The sequence below is a fragment of the Crocodylus porosus genome, unplaced genomic scaffold, assembly GCF_001723895.1.
Source record: "Crocodylus porosus isolate Cpor-Errol unplaced genomic scaffold, CroPor_comp1, whole genome shotgun sequence".
Taxonomy (NCBI): Eukaryota; Metazoa; Chordata; order Crocodylia; family Crocodylidae; genus Crocodylus; species Crocodylus porosus.
In genome coordinates, this window is record NW_017728925.1 from 14,719,456 (window position 1) to 14,739,409 (window position 19,954).

The window sequence follows — 19,954 nt, forward strand, 5'->3', positions numbered from 1 at the left end:
AGGGAGGAATGGGAAATGAAAGGAGTGTGAGCCACCACCCTTTAGGGATCTGCACGAGCCCTTTGATATGCACATATATACGTCATCAAACGGCATGCGAGCTTCGAGCTTAGCAACAATATTGAAGCTCAGGCTCCTGTATTAAGCTTTACATCTTCAAAGCTCTGATCTGCTCTTAACTAATTAATTAAGGAGAATAACTTATGAGTCAATGTCTCGAAATTAAAGTAAAAGTGCCACTTGCAAGATAGCAAACATCCTTTGTACCTTATCTACCCACCCACCTTGATTTGGGCCATTGTCAAATGTTCTTTTTAAAATTAAAACTGAGACCTCTGCCTCCACAGAACAAAAAGCTGCAGCCTGGTTGTGTCGTGCCCTGGAGGCTGAGGAAACTTATGTTTTTGTTAACATAATTTTTTTTCCTTAAGAATCATTTTTTATTATTCATGTTTATTGCTTGAAAAACCAGCTTGTTTGACACTGGAGACATAATTAACCACAAAAGATTGTTTCCTGGTTGTGGTGATGGTGATTTATTTTTTAATTTGCATTTTATGTCTGAGTTGTTTGGGGTTTTGTTGTTTTTTTTTGCATTTCTTTAGCTAATTCATATTTTAGCAACAACAATAGACCGACTCTCCAGGCAGTTGTGTCAGAACAAAAAAAGCTAAGGGCAGATGTCTCAGAGTGACTAAGTGGTGTAGCAGCCACTTGTATCAAAGTCCTGTTTTCAAAAGCAGAGAGGGACAGGTTTTAAAATGACGGAGGTGCCTAAAGATCCTGAGAGGCACTTGATGAGCTGCCGTACAGCGTTTTCCCAGACTCAGACCCCTGCTTTACATGCCAAATTCTGAAAACAGCTTACGTACAAATTAAATCCACAGAGGAAGGAGGGAGGGGGACTCATCATAGTTCTCCCTGAAGCCAACAAGAAGCCTGTTATTCAGGCCAGGGGGTCTGGCAGGTCCTGAGAACAGATTTTTTCATTGCATTGCAACATGGGATGCCCAAAGCTTATATGCATCCAAGGACGGGCTCCCACGGATATCCATAAACCTGCTGCAAGGGCCCCCACATTACTCAGTGCCACGTGCCATCTCGAGGAACGGGCTAAAGTCTGGGAATTCGCACCAAACCCTATTAGTTGCGAATCCAGCTCTAGATCTAGACTAATAGCCCGGAGCATAGGACAATGACAATTTGGCAAGCTCACCTAAGCCTTCCTCTTTTATGTCTTTTCCCCCAGGGCTCCATCGGATTTCCGGGGTTCCCAGGAGCCAATGGCGAGAAGGGCACGAGGGTAAGAGTGACTCTGCTGGGCTGTGTTACTTTCTTCCTTATGGAGTACCAGGTCATATTAAAATCCTTGCAGATCTCATGGCCACGAGGCTAGCAAGGGAGAAGCATGAGGAAACAGAGCGTCGGTGCATGGAAGTGCAGGGCTGGAGCTGGGAGGGAGGAGCAGAACAGTGCAAGGCAGATTGCTAATAGAGGTCGCAGCATGGGCCGTTAATGGAAACTAAATGAATCTCCTTCAGCTGGGACCGAGCCCTTGTGTCTCTCAGTTTGGGAGCTGGCAGTAAGAAAGGGAGGCACTAATAGACTCCCCTCTCCCTGCCGCCCACCTGCCTCAAACATAATCCCTCCCTGTTCCACTTCCAGCCCCGGAATGGGATTTCTTAGACAAAAATACCAGCCACTGAGGGTATCTGTTAATTTGCAAAAATACCAGCCCCTGAGGGTATCTATTAATTTGCAAAAATACCAGCCACTGAGGGTATTTGCAGGGTATTAATATTGGGAGAGGGTTCCACATGCGCTCCCATACGTTCTCCCCACCAAGTTTAATGCTCGCTGTCTCTCTTTCTCATCCTGGCCATGAAGTCCCCATAGTTATAATGGACTGTAAATGTAACATTGCAGAAGGGTGCACATCGGGCTAAATTTAGTCGTTGCTGTCATTCCTTTGGTTTCTGGGGGGGGTTGTGCATACCATGGCTGAATTTGGCCTAGTGTTGGTATATGGATTTGGAGCTTCCTCCAGGGATGGCGCGTGTCTCGCAGCTCATTAGCTACAGAGGCATTCTCAAGTGAAAAGTGCATCGTCCGAATGGACGACTGCAGTCGACAGGGTTTTGCTGGGTTTGCCCAGAGCAAAGCCAAACTCATCCGCCAAATGCATATTGCACGACATGTTTGTGCCTTCCCTTTTGTGGCTCGGAGCTCTCCCCGCCACTAACAATCCCCTGAAACCTCTCCTTTCTTCTGAGGAGCACCTATGCGCTCCTTCTGTGGGACATATGAGAGTCTGTGGCTATGGGACTGCACATACAGCGTAAGCAGGGGAACAGAAGGATAAATTGGGAGTCATTGCTTTTGTGTAAAGGGGAAGCTACCTTCCCTGCGGTCCCTTGCGGTGACAGTATTGATGCCAAGCCAGCGGACCCATGTACATCTCACATGTACAATGTAAGAGGTGAGGCCCCCCGTGAAGCTCTCAAAATTGACTCTGGCAGTGTGAGGATTTTGAAGTCGACAGAAGAGCCTGACTTCAGCTGTTGAAGGAGACGAATGCCAGAAATAGCACAGCTAAGATTTCAGACAGCAGCTTTCCAATTAAACGCTGGATATTTTCCCCTCAAGATATTTTAAGAGGGGTTTTTTTTCTCCATCCAAATACTTCTTTCACTGTCAGACATCACTTAGGGCCTGAAGAGCTTTTTAATTAACAGTCGTTATTCACGATGGGCGATTCTGTTTGGAAACAAGGGATCCAAATGAAAGCTAACACGGTTCCACATTTTTGGAGGAAAAGGACTTTTTTATGTGTTTTTAATTTCCAGGCACCTCTGCACTTCCTGATTGGAGTGCGGGAACTATCGTTCATATTGCAGTAAAGCCCAAATGTACTGATCGGTGCTGTTCCCTGTAGCGCTCGGCGCTGTACATGCACACAGGAAGGCACAGGTCCTGGCGTAGGGCACTTACACCCTAATAGCATGAAATAAATAAGACATGAGAAATACTGGCCCGCTGCCATGAGAGCCCATTCTTTTAATCTGATTGTGCATACCCAAGATGTGCAAGCTGTTGGGGGCCAGATCCTGACCTCAGGTCGGGGGTCAATCTGCAGCAACTCCCATGAAATCTTGCCTTCGCTTTTCAGATTTCTCCTGGATTTACCCCTCCGGCGGTGCGCTCGGGTAGCTTCGAAACAGGGGTGTTTCAGTTCTGTTGGCCTCCTATAAAGATTTCCTCCTTGCTAGGCAGAAAGGCTCATCGAAGGATTGACTGGGTAGGGCCAGTTTTCTTTCGAGCGAAACAAGCCGGGGTTCGACAATTCAGAGAGCAGATATGAAGTCATTTTGTACACCGGCTCCGGCACAGGGGAGAAGACAGGGAGGAGGGGAAGGAAGGGAGTGGGTAGAATTAGTTTTCTTTTTATCCTCATTTAAATATAAATGACTTTAACACGCATGTTTGAAAAGAGCGTAGAAAATATCAATCACTTTGCACGGCGCTCATATTGTCACCTAAATTTAGTTTGTCTCTTCGAGGGATTTTTTTTCTCCTTGTGTTCCACTGAGTAATTTTCATTTCATTGCTAACTACAAATCTGTCTCCCTTCCCCCTTGCATCTCCATTTCCATCTTCCTTACCCCCCACTCCACACCCAGCCGCTTGGCCGTGGCTGGAGTAGGCGGCAGGATTAAGAAAGCTGTCATGACAGGCTACACAGCTCACTGCAGCTGGATAATTACCAGGCCACCGATCTGAATTGCAAAAGCAAAAAAGACAAGTCGCAGCTTCAGCCGGTGTAAATCAGCAGTGGATGAGAGCAGAGCCGCTCTGAGGATCTGGACCGCTTTAGTTTCATCTGCTAATTTTACTCTCCCGGGAGTTGCATCCAGACCGCTGGGATGACAAACCTTTTAAAGTCCCTTTTCATGGAGTGTGGAGTTAGACCAGACGCACAGCGTGAGCACTAAGCACTTACCTCCAGCAGTTGAACATCTTTCTCTTTAGCGAGAGACGGTCTCCCCCCTCTCCGCTCCCTTCTTTTTGAAGTTGGTACCATAAATTGCACCACGGTTGCATTACAGCCAACCGGGATGCTCTCTTTCAAAGGGAGGGGGAGACCGATTTCAAGCTGGACAAATCTTCCGTAAGCAAATAACAGTTTGTCACGTTTACAAGACGGAAAAAACGGCGAGCTGTTCGGGGTGAATTCTGACAATAGAAATACTGAAGGAGCCAAAGGAAGTGTGTGTGTGTGTGTGTGTGTGTGTGTGTGTGTGTGTGCGTGCGTGCGTGCGTGTGAGCGGTGAGGAGGACACGAATCAGGCTTGTCTGAGTCATCATCAATAAAGAGGAATAAATTAATGAATAAAAGCACGCATAGCCACGTGACACCGTTACTACAGAGTATACTGAATTCACTGTGTAGTGCAAGTGGAGCAGACACATGATGCTATCACAGAGCCACTCACTCTTTCCAGGATAAATCTGCTCCCAAAGTCAGCTGTAGTAGCTTATCACGGGATAAGCATCCTCATGTGCTCATCCTGGGGTAACCCATTTGCTCGCTGCAAACAGGCTATCAGCTCCTTCCCAGGAATGAGAAGCTTAAGGGTGTTAAAAATAGTGGGCTGTGCTAGTGGTCTTTACTAGTGATGTTGAAGGAGTCGCTCAGTGTCTGCACAAGTCCAGATGTGATTTGTTCAGTGATTTGCTCAGGAAGTTGGACCCGGGTCTTGCCAGCATCTTCACCCTCAGCATCCACTGTTGCAAGGTTGCTAATAAATCTGGGTCAGGAGAAAATAGGCCTTACTTTCTCCTGGGGAGCTGGCTCCGCAGTGCTAAGAGCTGTACAAAGTGGTGCAGATGTTTGCCTCCCTAGAGCAAGTCGATCGGACGCTGAAGAGAAGCGGGGTCCAGGGCACGTGTGGAGAGCCAGTGGAAGGGCCTGTTCACAAGGGGCCAGCGACCTGGGCTTTAGCCCCTGGGCCAGTTTTGTGCTGAAGCTCTGCAGAAGCCTGCAAGTCGCTCTTTGGGATTTTCTGTTGAGAAGATTCAGTTTTGACATGCTCACTTCTTGTAGCTATTTAGTCCCTGTAGTCTCGGTTTGCCTCCTGTGCCGTGAGATCACTTGAAAGTCATCTTTAGGCAGCATCTCCGCTGCCTCACCTTCTAGGCTGGGGATGTGCTAGAAAGTGCCGCGACGGAGAAATCCGGCTTTTGTTGCTGTTGTTGTTTTAGCCAGAGACGTCGGTCCCTTCAGAACGAAAGAGGGTTGGCATAGCAAAAGATTTGGTTGAAAACCTTTCTCAGGGTTTCGAGCGGCAAAAAATATTGCCAGAACTTTTGCAGGGAGCTTTTCGCAAGAGGCAGAGGTGTTGCTCAACTTTTTCACCGGCACCTGTTTGGTGCCTTTTTCAAATCAGCTTGCCTTAAAATACATAGCTCAGAAAACACAAAGAATGGAGAAGGGAAGCGCTGCATCAGATCAGATGTAACCCTGAGCGTAACCCTGTTAGCGACGGTCTTAGTAAGATGCATGCAACATCTCCGGGGGCCGGCGAGATGTTATTTCAGGATTGCATGCTAAGTAGTTCTGTAAAGAGCTCCCGCAGCACTTACGGGGGGTTATATCAGATAAAATGACAGATTCCCTTCCCTATTAAGCACTGAATTTGGGGAGCTTGTTATTCAGGTAGGCTGGAATAAATCCAAACAGCGTGTTTTTATCATCTTGTTTTTCAGACAGTGGGGTTTTTTTAAATTTTATTTTATTCTTTTGCCTCCAGCAGTTTTATTTCTGGGTCCAAAATAATATGAGTCATGGGCTTCTCTTGGTTTTGCTCTCATCCAGGAAGTCTCCAGCTCTCATTATTTCAGCTACCCAAATGGCTCCTAGAGTCATTAAAAAAAGCCTGTGAAAAACAAACGCACCGGCATTTCTAACCCCCATTACAGATAACTGAATCCCAAGGCCACCGAGAGCATGCCGAGAAGGGTAAATTGCCAGCCCTCGAGAAACATCTCCTAATTGTTAAACTACACCGAGGCAGTGCAAAGCTTCAGAAAAGACAAAAAACAAAAGTGCCTTCTAAATACCTTTGGAGGTAGCACGTTAAATACACTGACAGTTCTGATAGCAGCCAGGGTCCTTATTATATAACGTAGCTTCTTCCAAGCTCTGTTTTGTATGTCTGATTGCATGGCTCCGAGTTACAGCGAGGGGCAACGCTTCGGCGAGGTCTGGGTCAAAATGACTGAATAACGATGAGCAATTGTACTAATCAGTTTAGCAAACAGGGGCTAAGTCTGACTCTACTGGGAACGGTGCTGAACTGGCTGTGTTAAAGAAATGGGAGGCCTGCTCGTTATACAGAAAGGCTGGCATTTTGAAGAGAGCAAGTGCATGCTGAACCACAGCAATTAAATGCCAAGGAGCGGCTCCCCCCTTCACAATATGGGACGAGATGCTCGGAGGCAGGAATGGGAGGCTCACTCGGAACAATTGAAAACTCATCGGCTGTTGCTCAGAAATGAGTCACGGACATCAGCAGGCAACTCTGCCTCCCCTGTATTCCCAGCATATCTTTATTTCCGTCTCTGCCCCTATGTTTCCACTGTCCCCCCCCGCCCTCATTCACTTGCTCTTAAAATCTTACCCCCCTCTCCCCCGATGTCCAGAACAAATGACTTATTAAGTGTTACAACTGAAAAGCAGACTACCCTCTCAATGATGGAGAGGGGCTGGCTGTGTTTGTGCCTTCGATCCTCCCTGGGACCTTATTTTGGGAGGATGATTTTTATTAGGGCACTGGATGGGGACTCTGTAGATCGGGGTTCAGACGCATCCTTGAGCAAGTCGCTTAAACTTGCGTATAAGTCCGGCTGGATTTGAATGGCGATGTTTTTGGGACAGCTGTTGTCTCTTACTCCGTGCGTAGACAGCACCTAGCGCAAGGTGGATCTCTGACCTCATGTGGGATCTGTTGGTCATACTGGACGTCGTCAATGCTAATTGTCAATCACACATTGGATGTGCTAAGCAAAGAGAAAGCCCAATGCACAGATGATAGCAATAGTAGCAAAATGTTGCTTAGGACTAGACTGGTTTAAGAAAAGATTGCATGAGGTTGGCTGGGATGAAGTTGGACCCTCCCACCGAGGTCAGAATTTAGCCCAATATTCTTTAAGTGAAACCATGGAGGAAATTTCCATTTATCAATTGATTTTTTTTTTTTCCAAAGCATTGCAGGCAACTGTGAACCCAGGTCAAGAAGAACAGGGCATAACTAAATGTGGTAGGCTTCACCATTCAGGTTGGATTCAGAGCTTTGTAATAAATGCCAAATCCACACAGGCAGGGCACTGGGGTGGTGCAGGTATTAAGGTGCACAGTTGCCAGCCCAGAGGTTGCAAATTCACGGCCGTAGCAGAATACTCATGGCATGGCCTAACAAATTTGTGAAGACTGCCAAATACCTCGTCACAAGGACATAAAAAAAAGAAACAAGGGCACAATTTATAGAGGTGGATTTGGGGTAGAAAACTGCAGCATGTGTGTGTAATTTTAAGCATGGACATTTCCAACGTGGGTGATGCATTAATCTCTTCCTCTGTCAGAGGCTCAGGAATAATACTAGATTGTTTGTCCAAAATAAGAATATTAAAACTTATTTCTGCTGTGTTGATAACTTGACACCAGCCAAGATACTGTTGTCAGAGAGCGAGAACAAGGCTGTTACTTTTCTTCTAGGCACATGATAATAGAGCTTAAAATGATGCGAGATACGGGATGCAGCCAGCTTTGTCTTTTCCTTGTCAGAATTAATCATAGTCTCCCGTTACAGGAAACGGAGTGCATTTGTCAGATCTTATAAGCATGCTGTTTTGTCAGTGCTGCAAAACAACGTCTTAAATTACTTATTTAACACAAAGTCCGCAAAGATGAAGGAAGATGTGTAAATACGTGGGGTGGCGTAATTGGCTTTTGTTGTCTAAAGTAATTGCCCAAGTTAGGGCTCCAACTCTGCTGCTGTCATTTCTAAATATTTCACTACACAAAGCTGAAAACTTACACCTAAATCACTGGCCGGCTTTGCTCACCTCTACAGTCCATCCCCCCGTTTTTTACTTTGGTATCGTGGAAGTACCGGCTTTCTGTATGTTGTTATATGGAGGAGGAGGAGATCAGCCGAAAAATGAAATAGTTGCTCTAAGTTAGGGGTGGGCAAAACGCGGCCCGCGGGCTGGATGTGGCCCACCAGGCCATTCTAGCCAGCCCATGGGGCCCCTAAAAATTTAGAAAATTAATATTTATCTGTCCCTGGCTGCCTGTCACGTGGCTCTCGATGGCTTGCCAAAACTCAGTAAGCGGCCCTCCACCCGAAATAATTGGCCACCCCTGCCTAAGTCTTTAAGCTTTTTTACATTTGGTTAACTTTTGATTTTCTTGTGTTTAGTTGAAAATTGTGCGGTTTAAGAAATTGCTAATAGGACACAGGTTTCATTGCAAGGCCACTCATTCATAATGAATCTGACAGCTTTTCCCACTAATGACTTCACAGGACAGGTTAGTTCAGTCCTAATTGGACAGGTGACCACAACGGGCATCATACCAACTGTCATGGCAGTGTGAGATCAAGTCGTCTGAATTGCTAGGAACTATCCTTTTTCCCCCTGGAAGATGGTTTCGCTACGATGTAGTCTGGGTGCATTAGGCGGGCATTTACCTGCCCTCCTGGCTAAAAATATGGCATACCATACTTCCCGCAAAATAACATTTTCCCATCATCCCATCTACATTCCTAATCCAAATCTCTGTTATTTCAGTGAAAGAATTCAAATTGACTCTGGTTCCCAGGGAAGGAAGAGAAATAGCCGGAGCCAGCAGAAATGTTTTGGTTGCAGCAGTTTTTCGCAGATGAATAATCTTTTTGGAGAATGACATTTTTAACAAAAAATTGTCAACCCTGTCAGCTTGTTATGTTTTACTGAAAACATTATGGGAATGGGATTTGAAATGATTCACTTTATTATATACATAAGTATAACTATTTTGATGGTGTTTTCAGGAAAAAAGAAATGTGTGTATGTATTAACTGAGATATGAAGAAACATATTTGAAAAATGATGTTGGATATTTTGAAAAGCGGAATGCCTATCTGTTTTAAACATTTAAAAATGAAAACAGTTTTGAAATTTCAACTTATTTTGCCAAAACCCGGTCTCTTGACCAGCTCTAGAAATAGGCACTTCTTTGGATTTATCTTTAAATTTCCTGCAAATAAATGCAATCTGCATAACCCCTGCTTTCCTTTTATTGCAAGCAAAAATCAAAGGGAAGTTGGATAACAGAAGCTACTGAAACCATTTCCTGTGCAGTGCATCTTGCTGCCGCGTTCATCCTGTGCAAACTCAACCGCCAAATGAGTCCTCCAGTGCAGCCATGCCCGGGGGGGATTCAATAACGTGTTTCTTTTTCTCCTTCTTTCTAGGGTACACCTGGCAAACCAGGACCAAGGGGGCAGCGAGGTCCAACGGTAACAATTCATTTTTCCTATTGATCCTTTCCACGGAGCCATGTTTTTTCTGTTTATAAATTAAGAAGAATTTCCAAGGCATGAGGGGCATGTATGCACCCTCATTTCTGTTGGAAATGAATCCCAATCTTTTATTGGAAATCTTTTAGCATCTGTTTGTCTGAAAATCTCCCCGAAGGGGGAAACCACAAACCTTAGCTCCCAGCACCTGCAAACTGCAAGGTGGTTTCAAATCCGGATCTGTATTTTGGAAGCTCCCCCTGGTTTTGTAATGTTCTAGCTAAAGCCAAACACTCAGGCCTTGGGAGCTTTGAAAGCTGGATCTGAATCTTGTGTTCATATCTGTCTCTAGCTACAAGTGTAAATCCATATGCCGTGGCCATCTTCTCTGGCAATGAAAATTAGCATGGCTCCTTTGAACGTAGTGGATAAAATTACAGCCTCCGGGAAGTCGAGGGGAATTTTGCCGTATAATTCAGGGGAACCAGGATTTCCTGCAGCATCCTCAGGGGATGTTTGCTTGCTCACTTCTGAATTCACTCCCTGATTTTTCTAGAAGGTTTGTCTGACCAGAGCTGACATCGTTTTTTTAGCCTCATCCTTCTCGTTTCCCTTCTCTCTCCCTTCCCTGCTTCATCTCCTGTGAACCTTGGTAGCTCAGAAAAAAACGATAGCCAGCTCCAAACCACCCTTGTCTTTGTAAAACACAAGCCTGGGCTGCCGAGGTTTGGTAACCCCCAATCCAACCCCCTTGGCTCCATCTGATGAAGGAGATGGTCATAGTCCTGCACGCTGCCCAGACAGATAATGTCACCGAATGAGCAGGACAACTCACACAAGCAAGGCAAGTGAGATTTGTCTCTGTCTCACCTTGGGTGGTTTAAATAAAATTGAATGTAAGCCCCAAATTTTTGGAGTGAGGGTTTGCCAAGAAAGTTGACTATTGGTTTACCACAACACAACCAAAATGCTTTAACTCACCAGCTGCCCCATTGTCTTCCGTTCAGCTGCTTATTGACAAGGTTTCCTTCCTTTCTGTCGTCTTTAGGGTCCACGCGGTGAAAGAGGTCCAAGGGGCAGCACCGGGAAACCTGGCCCTAAGGTACGGTTCAGGAGCCATTGAGTGCAATTAAAAACATAGTGTATTAAGAAATTGCTGTAGGTAAAGTGCCTGGTTCAATGTCCTGTTTTCTTTCTTTCCTCCTGGGAAACGGTGCCATTTGGGAAGACAAGGCACAGACCAAGACCCAGGCATGGGCGAGCCCCACACAGAAAGGGGGCCTGAAAATGGGAGAAAAAAATTTTTTTAATAGTGCACATATACAGGACTGGCAATGTTATCAGTTGAAAATTAACTATTTAAAGACATCATTACTGCAACAAAAAAAATCATTATCTCTGGCAAATGGGGGCCTGAAACTCAAGTTTGCCTGGGGCCACCAGGAGTCTAGGTATGGCACTGCTAGGGTAGTTAATGACTGTGGCTGAAATAAATGTCTCCCAGTTAGAAGGTATGAGCCAGGGATCTCAGGCTCTGTACCTGGCTGCCAACTAATGTGACCATGAATACATTGTTTTGCCCACATTTGCCCATTTCGCCATCTGTAAAGTGGGGATGAGGATAGCACTCCTATTTCACCAGGTTAAACCGAGATTTTAATTAACTGAGGTTAGATAATTTCCAGAGCTTCTGGGAAAAGGCTTAAAAAAGGCATTAAATAATACTGTTGCATCCTTTGTGGGGGGGGATAAAAAGTGGAATTTGTTAGCTGTTTAAGTTGCTAGATCTTCACCTGAAAGTAGAGAAAAGCACCAACGACCTCACTTTGTCATCTTTAGGTAGCATAACACATACTGGCAGTGAAATCAGGACAGATCTTTCGCCAGATGCCTCAAGTTCATCCAGCTAAAGATCACCAGTGCACAACTGTAAAATGGGTGTAACAGTAGCTTTATGAAAATGCTGCTAACTCCTGTTGCAATGGAGGATGAGTGACTGCCTTGCCTGCAGGAACTCGATTCCATCATACGCCGGTTCCCGGCCACGGTGGGTTTCACTCACTGGGCAGGCTAAGGCCTACTTACTATTGAAGTCCGCCTTTACGCCATGTACTGGGCCCTCAGCAAAAGAGGAGATTTCACCCCGCTGCATCCAGAAGCGGATTCGGATTCTCCCGGCTGTATAATGCTTCAAGCCAACTCTGCTTTCTGCAGAGACTGATGTGCTCTGGTTGGCTGGCGATCACAATAGGCATTGTTTTGTAAGCCAACCGGGAGTCGGCGGGTCAATTACAGCTCGGCAAACCGCGAAGCTGTGCCAGAATCTGCTGGATAAACTGATTAGGTGAACATCAATCGCTTGGCATAATGGAAGGAAAGCTTTTATAATGAAACATTGTCACAGAAGCACTGGCTGATTTTTAAAAATAAATGGCTCGGCTTTGTGTCGGCATGAATTTTTGATAAATACCTCGCCTTTGTTGCTGCATTTATCTCACAGAAGGAAGTTATCTCGTAGAAATTCAGATCCCATTGATGTTATCTTTCCTGTATTTGTATAGAGAATGGTCTGGGTTCGGGCAAAGGTAGAGGAAGCGGTCTGGTGCTCGTTTGTCCTTGGACGTTGTCTCCTAAACAGCATTATTAATAAAGGGATGAGGGGAGGGAACTGGTGATGGAAGCCATGTGATATCACCTTTTCATCTGTGCTATTCAGGATCTTTGTACAAAGTGGACAAAATGATTTTTTTTTTAATGCCATGCATTCTCTTTTCTTAAAAGGGCAACTCTGGTGGTGATGGTCCCCCTGGTCCACCTGGCGAAAGGGTAAGATAAAGTAGATACATCTACAATCAGAATGGCTCTTCAATTAGCAGACAAAAAGCAGCAGTATTTGTGGCTAGGTATCTACTAGGATCTCTAAGGAGCAGATACTTTTCTTAAATTGAGAATTTTTTTTACATGTGCCATCCCTGGGATCGTGTAGTTGGGGCTGGTCCTGCTTTAAGCAGGGGCTTGGATTAGATGTGACCTCTTGAGGTCCCTTCCAACCCTCATTTTCTATGTTTTCTATCCAAAAAACCCCAAACCAATACTGGCAATGAGTGAGGACTAAAATTAACTCCCATGTCCAGAGCCAATAAAAGGCCTAGATACCATTTAAGTCTTGTTCAAACCGTCAAAACAGGGCTTTGCATGGAGTTAAGCAATGTACACAGTGTGTGTGTTTGGGGTGAACATTACCCATGGATGGGCAAAAGAGAAATGGCCATCCATATTCCTCTGTCAGGCAATCCCAGTCATGGAGGAAAGGATTCTCTAGCATCCTTTTGTCCCAATTGCACGTTCTTTGTGAACAGTCAGAATAAGAGAAGAATCTTGTTTTTCCCTTTTTTTCCTAAAAGTTTCTGAATGGATTTTTTCTGCACTTAAGCAAACTGCTTCTGAATTTTTTACTTGCATGCCCCCAGATTTCATAGTGGGAATGGACTTGTTAATGACAAGGAAGTAGGTACGAGACCACGTAAAACTTGTCAACACATGGAGTTGCTAGGGCTTAGTGCTGCTTCTTTCTCTAGGCATTCCCTTTACATGATAAGCATATGCAAATAATGCGTCTTTGGTTTATCAGTTAACATATGTATTGCTTAATTAATTAGATGCATTATTACATTGTATATACACTGACTTTCCATGCATATTAAGTTTGCAGTTGTAGAAGGTGGTATCTTCTAATACATTGTTTTCTACTTGTGTCACATCCTAGGGACCACCAGGACCTCAAGGACCAACTGGATTCCCTGGACCAAAAGGCCCCCCTGTAAGTTAAGAGTTGCAGGTCCAGAACATGGGGGAAAAAATACAGAAGGCATTTGTTTTCCATCAGCTGCCGTCATGTGCAGCATCTCAGGGTTATCCTCTTCACTGACAATGATCATGTACCCAATGAAGGGCATTTGAGAGATGCCCATAATGGTAATACAATGATTTGGGATTTTAAATAAGCAGGCATGCTGCCGCTGGAAATGCACAATCCATTTTGAAGTGGCTTCAGACCCTTTGGCCCTCTCCTTTGGGGGAACAGTGTAATGCCAGATCACTGTACAGAAGCAATGTGCTAGATGGGTGTCCTCAGAAGCCTCTTTGGGAGGTGATTTCTTGTCCCCGATGGCAGTGTAATCCCTCTCTCACCATCCCTTGAGCAGCGTTACAGAGAGGCTTCAGGGCTTTTCGGGCCCATTAATTCCCACTGAAGTGAATGGGAGTTCAATGTACTCAGCATCTTTCCAGGACTGAGCCCAAATGCCTGATGAGGTTGATTTTTAGGTATGAGAGCTTTGGTACCACTGTGCACATGCCAACTAGCACATTAATAGTTAACAGGATGCTATTGGAAATCTGTTCATCCTTCTTCTGATTTCTTCTTTAGGGTCCACCTGGGAAGGATGGATTGCCTGGTCACCCCGGACAGAGAGGTGAAACTGTAAGTAGCCAAAAACCTTGGGTAGATCATTAGTCCTGAGTCTTGTCTCGCTGGTCGGTTCTTCTAAACCCTGCTGTGTAGCTGAGGAGATGTTGCCACGTTTGTCTTTCTTCAGCGGTTTGTGTTTCTTCAGCTCCATGGAAAGGTCTATGGGAATCAACCCACTTGTGAGCAGGACAGACCAGTCTAATGATGATTTCCGGGAAAGCCACAATTCCCACGGCTCTCCGTTTCCTTCTCCATCTGTTCAGTGGACTAGACTGGTCTTGGTGGGCTGCGTACAGTAGATCCAACAGCAAAGAGAGATGGGGGGAGGTTGGGGCGGAGGGAGCTGATCATTCAGGTCTTAAGTTCACCTAACTTGTTTTTAGGACTATGGGAAATTGGGATCTTTAAGAGCTATAGGGTCAGATAAGTGGGTATTGACTTCTGCTCAGGGTATCTTAACCTTGACTCCAGAGCAGTGAACAAGGTCAACTCTGTATCAGTTGAGTAACATCAGCCGCTAATGTAATGTGGGCATTTTGAGGGGGGTTTGTGGAAAAATGGAGTTGAACCTCCGAAGTCATAGACTCCATAACTCAAGGGACCTGTATTAGCCTTTCTCACTTTAGAAGGGTATGGTATTATGTTTCTTTGGGATCAGCTCTTTGAAGGGCCTTTATAGGTGAGATTCATTCTTTCTCTTTGATTACTTTTGGAATGGCATAACCCATGGTGGTTAGTTCCTTGGTCAGAGTTCCCTCAATACCTGTTCCTATTTGTGAATGTTAAGTATAAACACCGGTGATTTCCTACCAAATATATATCACGTGACTGGCTAAGGAACTTCCACGCAGCAAAGCGCATGCCCTAGCTACCGGAAGGCTAGTAGCAGCTAGTACTTTTAGGGATGTGATTTCAACCTAGGTTTTCTGTATGTGCCCATGTATGCGACACGCTTGCAAACTGCTACCTGCGTTAGTCCAGCAGGACGAATGGCGCCTGCACTGATGCTGCCTTTTAATCTCAAGCTATTGGAGCAGGCCTTGCAAAGTCCTCCCAACATGTTCTGCCAAATGTGGCTGCAAATTTGGTAGCTCTTGGCTGCTTAGTTACCCTGTTGTATATTTTCTCTCTATGTTTGCATATCGCTTTGTCAGTTTTAAAGGATTTTATTGCACAGATGTAATCATTGTTTCTCACCAAAGGAGAATGATGAGGCATGCAGAAGGTATGACAATATGGCTGTCTTCTGTCTCTGGTGATGTGTGTTTGTTGTCTCCAAGATATTTTGCTTAAAGGGTGTTCCACAGCAAAAATGTACATTCTTCCCATGTATATTTTTGCATGCCATAATTAGTAACTTTCTGGTTTTGCTTTTTTATTTTGGGTGCTTTTTCTCCCAGCTGATTAAGATCCAGCTCATTTGCTATAATTATTATGCTTTCATCACATTGCATGCTGCATGTTAGCAGACAGTTGGTTGTTCCTTCAGTATTTCACTTACAGGAGAAATGAAACCCTTCTCTAGTGAGCTTTACACTTTTTCTCCACTACTGTCCCTGGCAGATAAGCATTAAAAAGTTTTTGCATATTATGCATTTTTCCCTTGATTTATCACCGAAAAGAATAATTAACTTGCCTGGCATTTGCTAAGCAAAGCAATGCAAACAGTGTTCAATGCAGTGCCATATATTTGCTTAGGCTCCATAAAACTTGCTTTACAATGACACCATATTTTAGAGTACAAAAGCTACGTTCTTAGATCAGTATTAAGGTAAAGGTGAATTGAAAGGTTTTGACCTGCCAGTGTCTGAATGTGGCATCTAGTTTCCTCCTTGGAATGATCAGTGATGCCAGGGACACCTAAATTTAAAATTAAAGGCTGAAATTTTCGCTTTGCTTTCTTCTGGGGTTGTCAGCTGCTGCAGATAAAGTGCAGAACCAAACTCTAAGTCTGGCATGTTGATGGAGTAAGAACTGACTTTCAGCTATTCTGTTCTAAAAAGGATTTTGTAATAATTTTCTTCATTTATTTCATTAATGATTTGCCTATTAGGCAATTACTTTCAGGAAAGCATTTCAATCCACCTTTGATTAGAACAAACCCTTGAGGATAACTATTCGCTGTGAACTCCACCATCCAGACACACAGACACACGCACGCGCGCACACACACACACAGTTTACAGAACTTTTATGATATTTCTACAGACACAAATATTTGCAAACCCATTTTATAACTCGCACTCCAGCTGTTGCTGCCTTTCAATGTATTCTTTCTATTCAGCCGACAGCTTGAGTGTTTAAATTTCCAAAATGAGTTTTAAAATACTTGGCCAGTGCCTTATTACTAAAATTATTTGAGTGACTTTTTTCTTTCCATTTCTCATCCTGTTTCCTTATGCTGTTATCAGACAGCATTGGGGGTGAATGGAAAATATATCAAATACTGTATCCAGAGCAGAATCGTGTTTATAGCCATATGTACTTGCAAGCAAGAAACCTTACTTAGGATGCACACCTCACTTTTCTTTCCATCCAGCAGAAACTGAGGACATTGAAGTATCATTGGACACGTAGCTGTGATAACAAATATATGAAAAGGTGATGTTGAAAGTGAGGGAAAACCATACCGAATCTTCTTCGAGATTCTGGCAGAGACCTGGAGAAGACTTTCTCCTCCTTCAGAACAAATTCCATTGTAGAACTGATAAAAATGATTTTGCATTTTCCAAAAGCAAGTGACCTTTTTCCAAAAAAAGTTCGCAATTTTTCCATCAGCTCCACCTTTTAGTTCATGAACTGGAAGCATGTCGAGGTTATATTAAGCAGGCAAGGTTCTTGGGGTAGATGTGATATCTTTTATTAGACCAACTGAGTAGTTTAAAAAGTTCTTTGCAAGCTTTCCTATGCCTGAAGAAGGGTGATTGCACCTAAAAGCTTGCAAAGAACTTTTTCCCAACTACTCAGTTGCTCTAATAAAAGATATTACATCTGCCCAGAGAACCTTGTCTGCCAGTGTCCTTAAACCAACACAGCTGCAACCAACAACCCAGCAAAGTGATATTAAGCAGCTTTCTAGTATGGTATAGCACTGGCCCTTTGCAATAATATTTTTCAAGCTTGCTAGATTACAGAATGAATGGCAATAAAACTCAGGCAAATTTGGTGATGGTGCAGTGAATATTGTTGCCCTCTAAGGAATAGCGTACAAAATTTGCTGTCCGTCATAGATAGCTATACCCATTGAAGGCAGTAGGGGACACACACACACATGCGCACACATGAACATGCATGTGTGCACACACGTGTGCACGCGCGTGCGTACAGTGTAGATAGTGCAGTCCTTTGCACTAGGAGTTCTGCAAGGCACATCTCAGAAAAGAGCTGTAGCAGGCTCTTGGTTGAAGGGAAGTAATTTTGCCAAGCAGCGGCCTTCATATTTTGCGAGCTTGCTATTTTCCACCTGTACAACCCATAATTTAGATAGAGATCAAGAGCACTTCTGAATGAGTGAGCCTGACAGGAGAGGAGACTGCTCCATCTTTAGAGGGACCCTGTGAAACAGCTCAAATTGGCACCACTAAATTTGCAAGCATTGTTTCAAACTGCTGCAAACAAAAATGCGTGCATAATTGTTCCCAACAAATGGTGATGAAACACTGAATACAATTGGGAAACTCAAACAAATACAGTAACCTTGTGCCACTCCTGGGAAAGCGGCAAGTCAAACTGACTGCATGAGAAAGGGAAAGACAGCGGATTAGTCTCAAAGCTCGTGTGCTGAGCAGAGCACAAAATGAAAACCATAACAGCACAAGGAGGAGGAAAAGGGAATTAGGTTTTAAGACTTCCCCATCTTTAATAATCCCAAATTGTATTACTAGCCAAGATAAAGTCATAATTTTCTTCACTATCTCCTCCAGTCTCACCGATTTCATGAGTGTGAAAAGTGTTTATAAATATAATACGGTCAGATCCTCAAAGCGGATAAATCAGAGCGGCTCTGTTGAAATAGCAGAGTTGTGCTGACTTCTCCCAGCTGAGGACCTGATCAGCCTCTTAGAAATGGCTCATTTCCTGAACCCATGGAAATCACAGCTCTACTTGAAAAGGTTTGCTGATCTTTTTTCCAATTATGGCTCTGTGAATTAACAGAAAGGTATATGCCATCTCCTGGGATATGTCTGCTTGATTTCTTCCTTTTATTGCCTTCAGTTTTCTCCGTCCTTCCTAACTGATGATAAGTTTTAACAGAGGAGAGGCAGTCAAGCGGAAAGCTAAGATTATATGCCTTCATATGTCTCGCGGCTAAGCACCACGTATTCTTCTTTTTCTTTTCAAAACAGGGTTTCCAAGGCAAGACAGGACCTCCAGGTCCTCCAGGGGTTGTTGGCCCTCAGGTAAGTAAGTCATTGCCTTCCTGCACTATTTAATCCTACCTACATATCCCAGTTGACTTGGAAGTGCCAGAGACTGCCTAGTTTAGCTAAGCTTCTGGGAGAATGAATAGACTAACGGTTTCAAAAGGATCTATGGCCACATCCATGAGATGTTGACCTCTTTGTAAATAAACCCTGGCTGGTAATGGTTGTGAGCATCCAAAATCTCTTTCCCTTCATTTTAGGCTGAATTTTACTCCTGTATCTCTGCTCAGAGTCCCAGCCTGTCAAAGGCACCTTCCAACATCTCTCAGGATAGAGCACTAAGATAAAACTGCCCTTGAAATCAAAGGGCTGAATAAATCATCTTCCCCTTCTGCTCAGTGAAGTCACTTCAGATTTGCCAAGAAGCTGGGAGCAGCAGGACTGACTGGGATTTCACTAACCCTGAAGTAAATCAGGAATTAAGGAAGTTAATGCAGTAATATTGGTGTCAAAATGGTGTAAGAGGAGAATCGGTTGCAAAATTTGGCCTGTTGGGTGTCTCATCACAAGTTTATACTACTTGCATTCAGGACCCATAGTAGAGATGATCTCTTTTATTAGACCAACAAGATTTTTGCAAAAAAAAAAATTCTTTAATTGCAAGCTTTTGGGCACAAACACCCTTCATCAGGCTTTGGGCACAAGCACCCTTTATCAGGCATTGGAGGAAAGATTGTAAAAGTTCCCCTGGGTAGATATGCAGGTTCATATTTCATAGGATTTCACAGAGGAATCAATAGATGGAAAACTCCTCTGGGCAGGCAGTTCATAGCTGGTGTGGAGCCGCTCACCTCCTGATTGCCTTTTCCTCTAGACCAATACGGCTACAACTGGATACCTAATACCTGCATGTTATTTTACTGCAAGACTTCGAGTTACTTTAAAAGCAATGTTGAATGGCTGCAGAAGGGATTGATATGTTCCATGGTGAGATGGATTTGAAGCAACATTGCTGTTAAATTGCTTTACTTTCTGGGGAAATGTTGTTTAATATAGTTTTAGACTATTGCCAGATGCTACCAAACCTTTTCAGTCCCAGCCAAACTCTGTGCAGCTTCCTGCACAAATAAAAACTGCATTATGTGAGCAAGCTTTTTTTACTGCAGAGGTTTTCGATTGAAGGGGGACTGATTTGTATATGAGTTGTTCACTGTTTAATTACACAGCAATCAAGTTATCCTTTCAAATTAATGGCAGTGTAAATCCTGTATTACAAGGCAAATGCACGCATACTTTGAAAGCAGACTTTATGCCAACTATATTGAGCTCTGCAAATATAGTGTAGCCTGCAGAAAGAGGGCGTCATTATTGAACCCATTGAACCTATAATTGAAGGGTGCCTAAGGAAAGACCTGTCACGTGTGCCCAAAACGAGTAACGCCACAGGCTGCTCCAGCAGTGGAGCTAGCCATTTCATCGAATGCCTTTTTGAGTACATGGGCACTGGAATTCAGTAATGTTTTCCTCCAATTCCCTTCATACAGAGGGTCTTCGGAAGA

At 44.1% G+C, this 19,954-nt stretch overlaps 1 protein-coding gene across 1 annotated transcript in view; it reads left to right on the top strand.

The window, feature by feature from the left end:
* Positions 1-19,954, top strand: part of LOC109314132 (collagen alpha-1(V) chain) — a 224,884-nt gene that overhangs the window by 168,277 nt on the left and 36,653 nt on the right. The window contains exons 32-38 of the mRNA XM_019541119.1: positions 1,250-1,303; positions 9,516-9,560; positions 10,609-10,662; positions 12,342-12,386; positions 13,327-13,380; positions 13,990-14,043; positions 18,378-18,431. Coding sequence (XP_019396664.1) covers positions 1,250-1,303; positions 9,516-9,560; positions 10,609-10,662; positions 12,342-12,386; positions 13,327-13,380; positions 13,990-14,043; positions 18,378-18,431 — 360 coding nt within the window. The remainder of the gene's footprint in view (positions 1-1,249; positions 1,304-9,515; positions 9,561-10,608; positions 10,663-12,341; positions 12,387-13,326; positions 13,381-13,989; positions 14,044-18,377; positions 18,432-19,954) is intronic.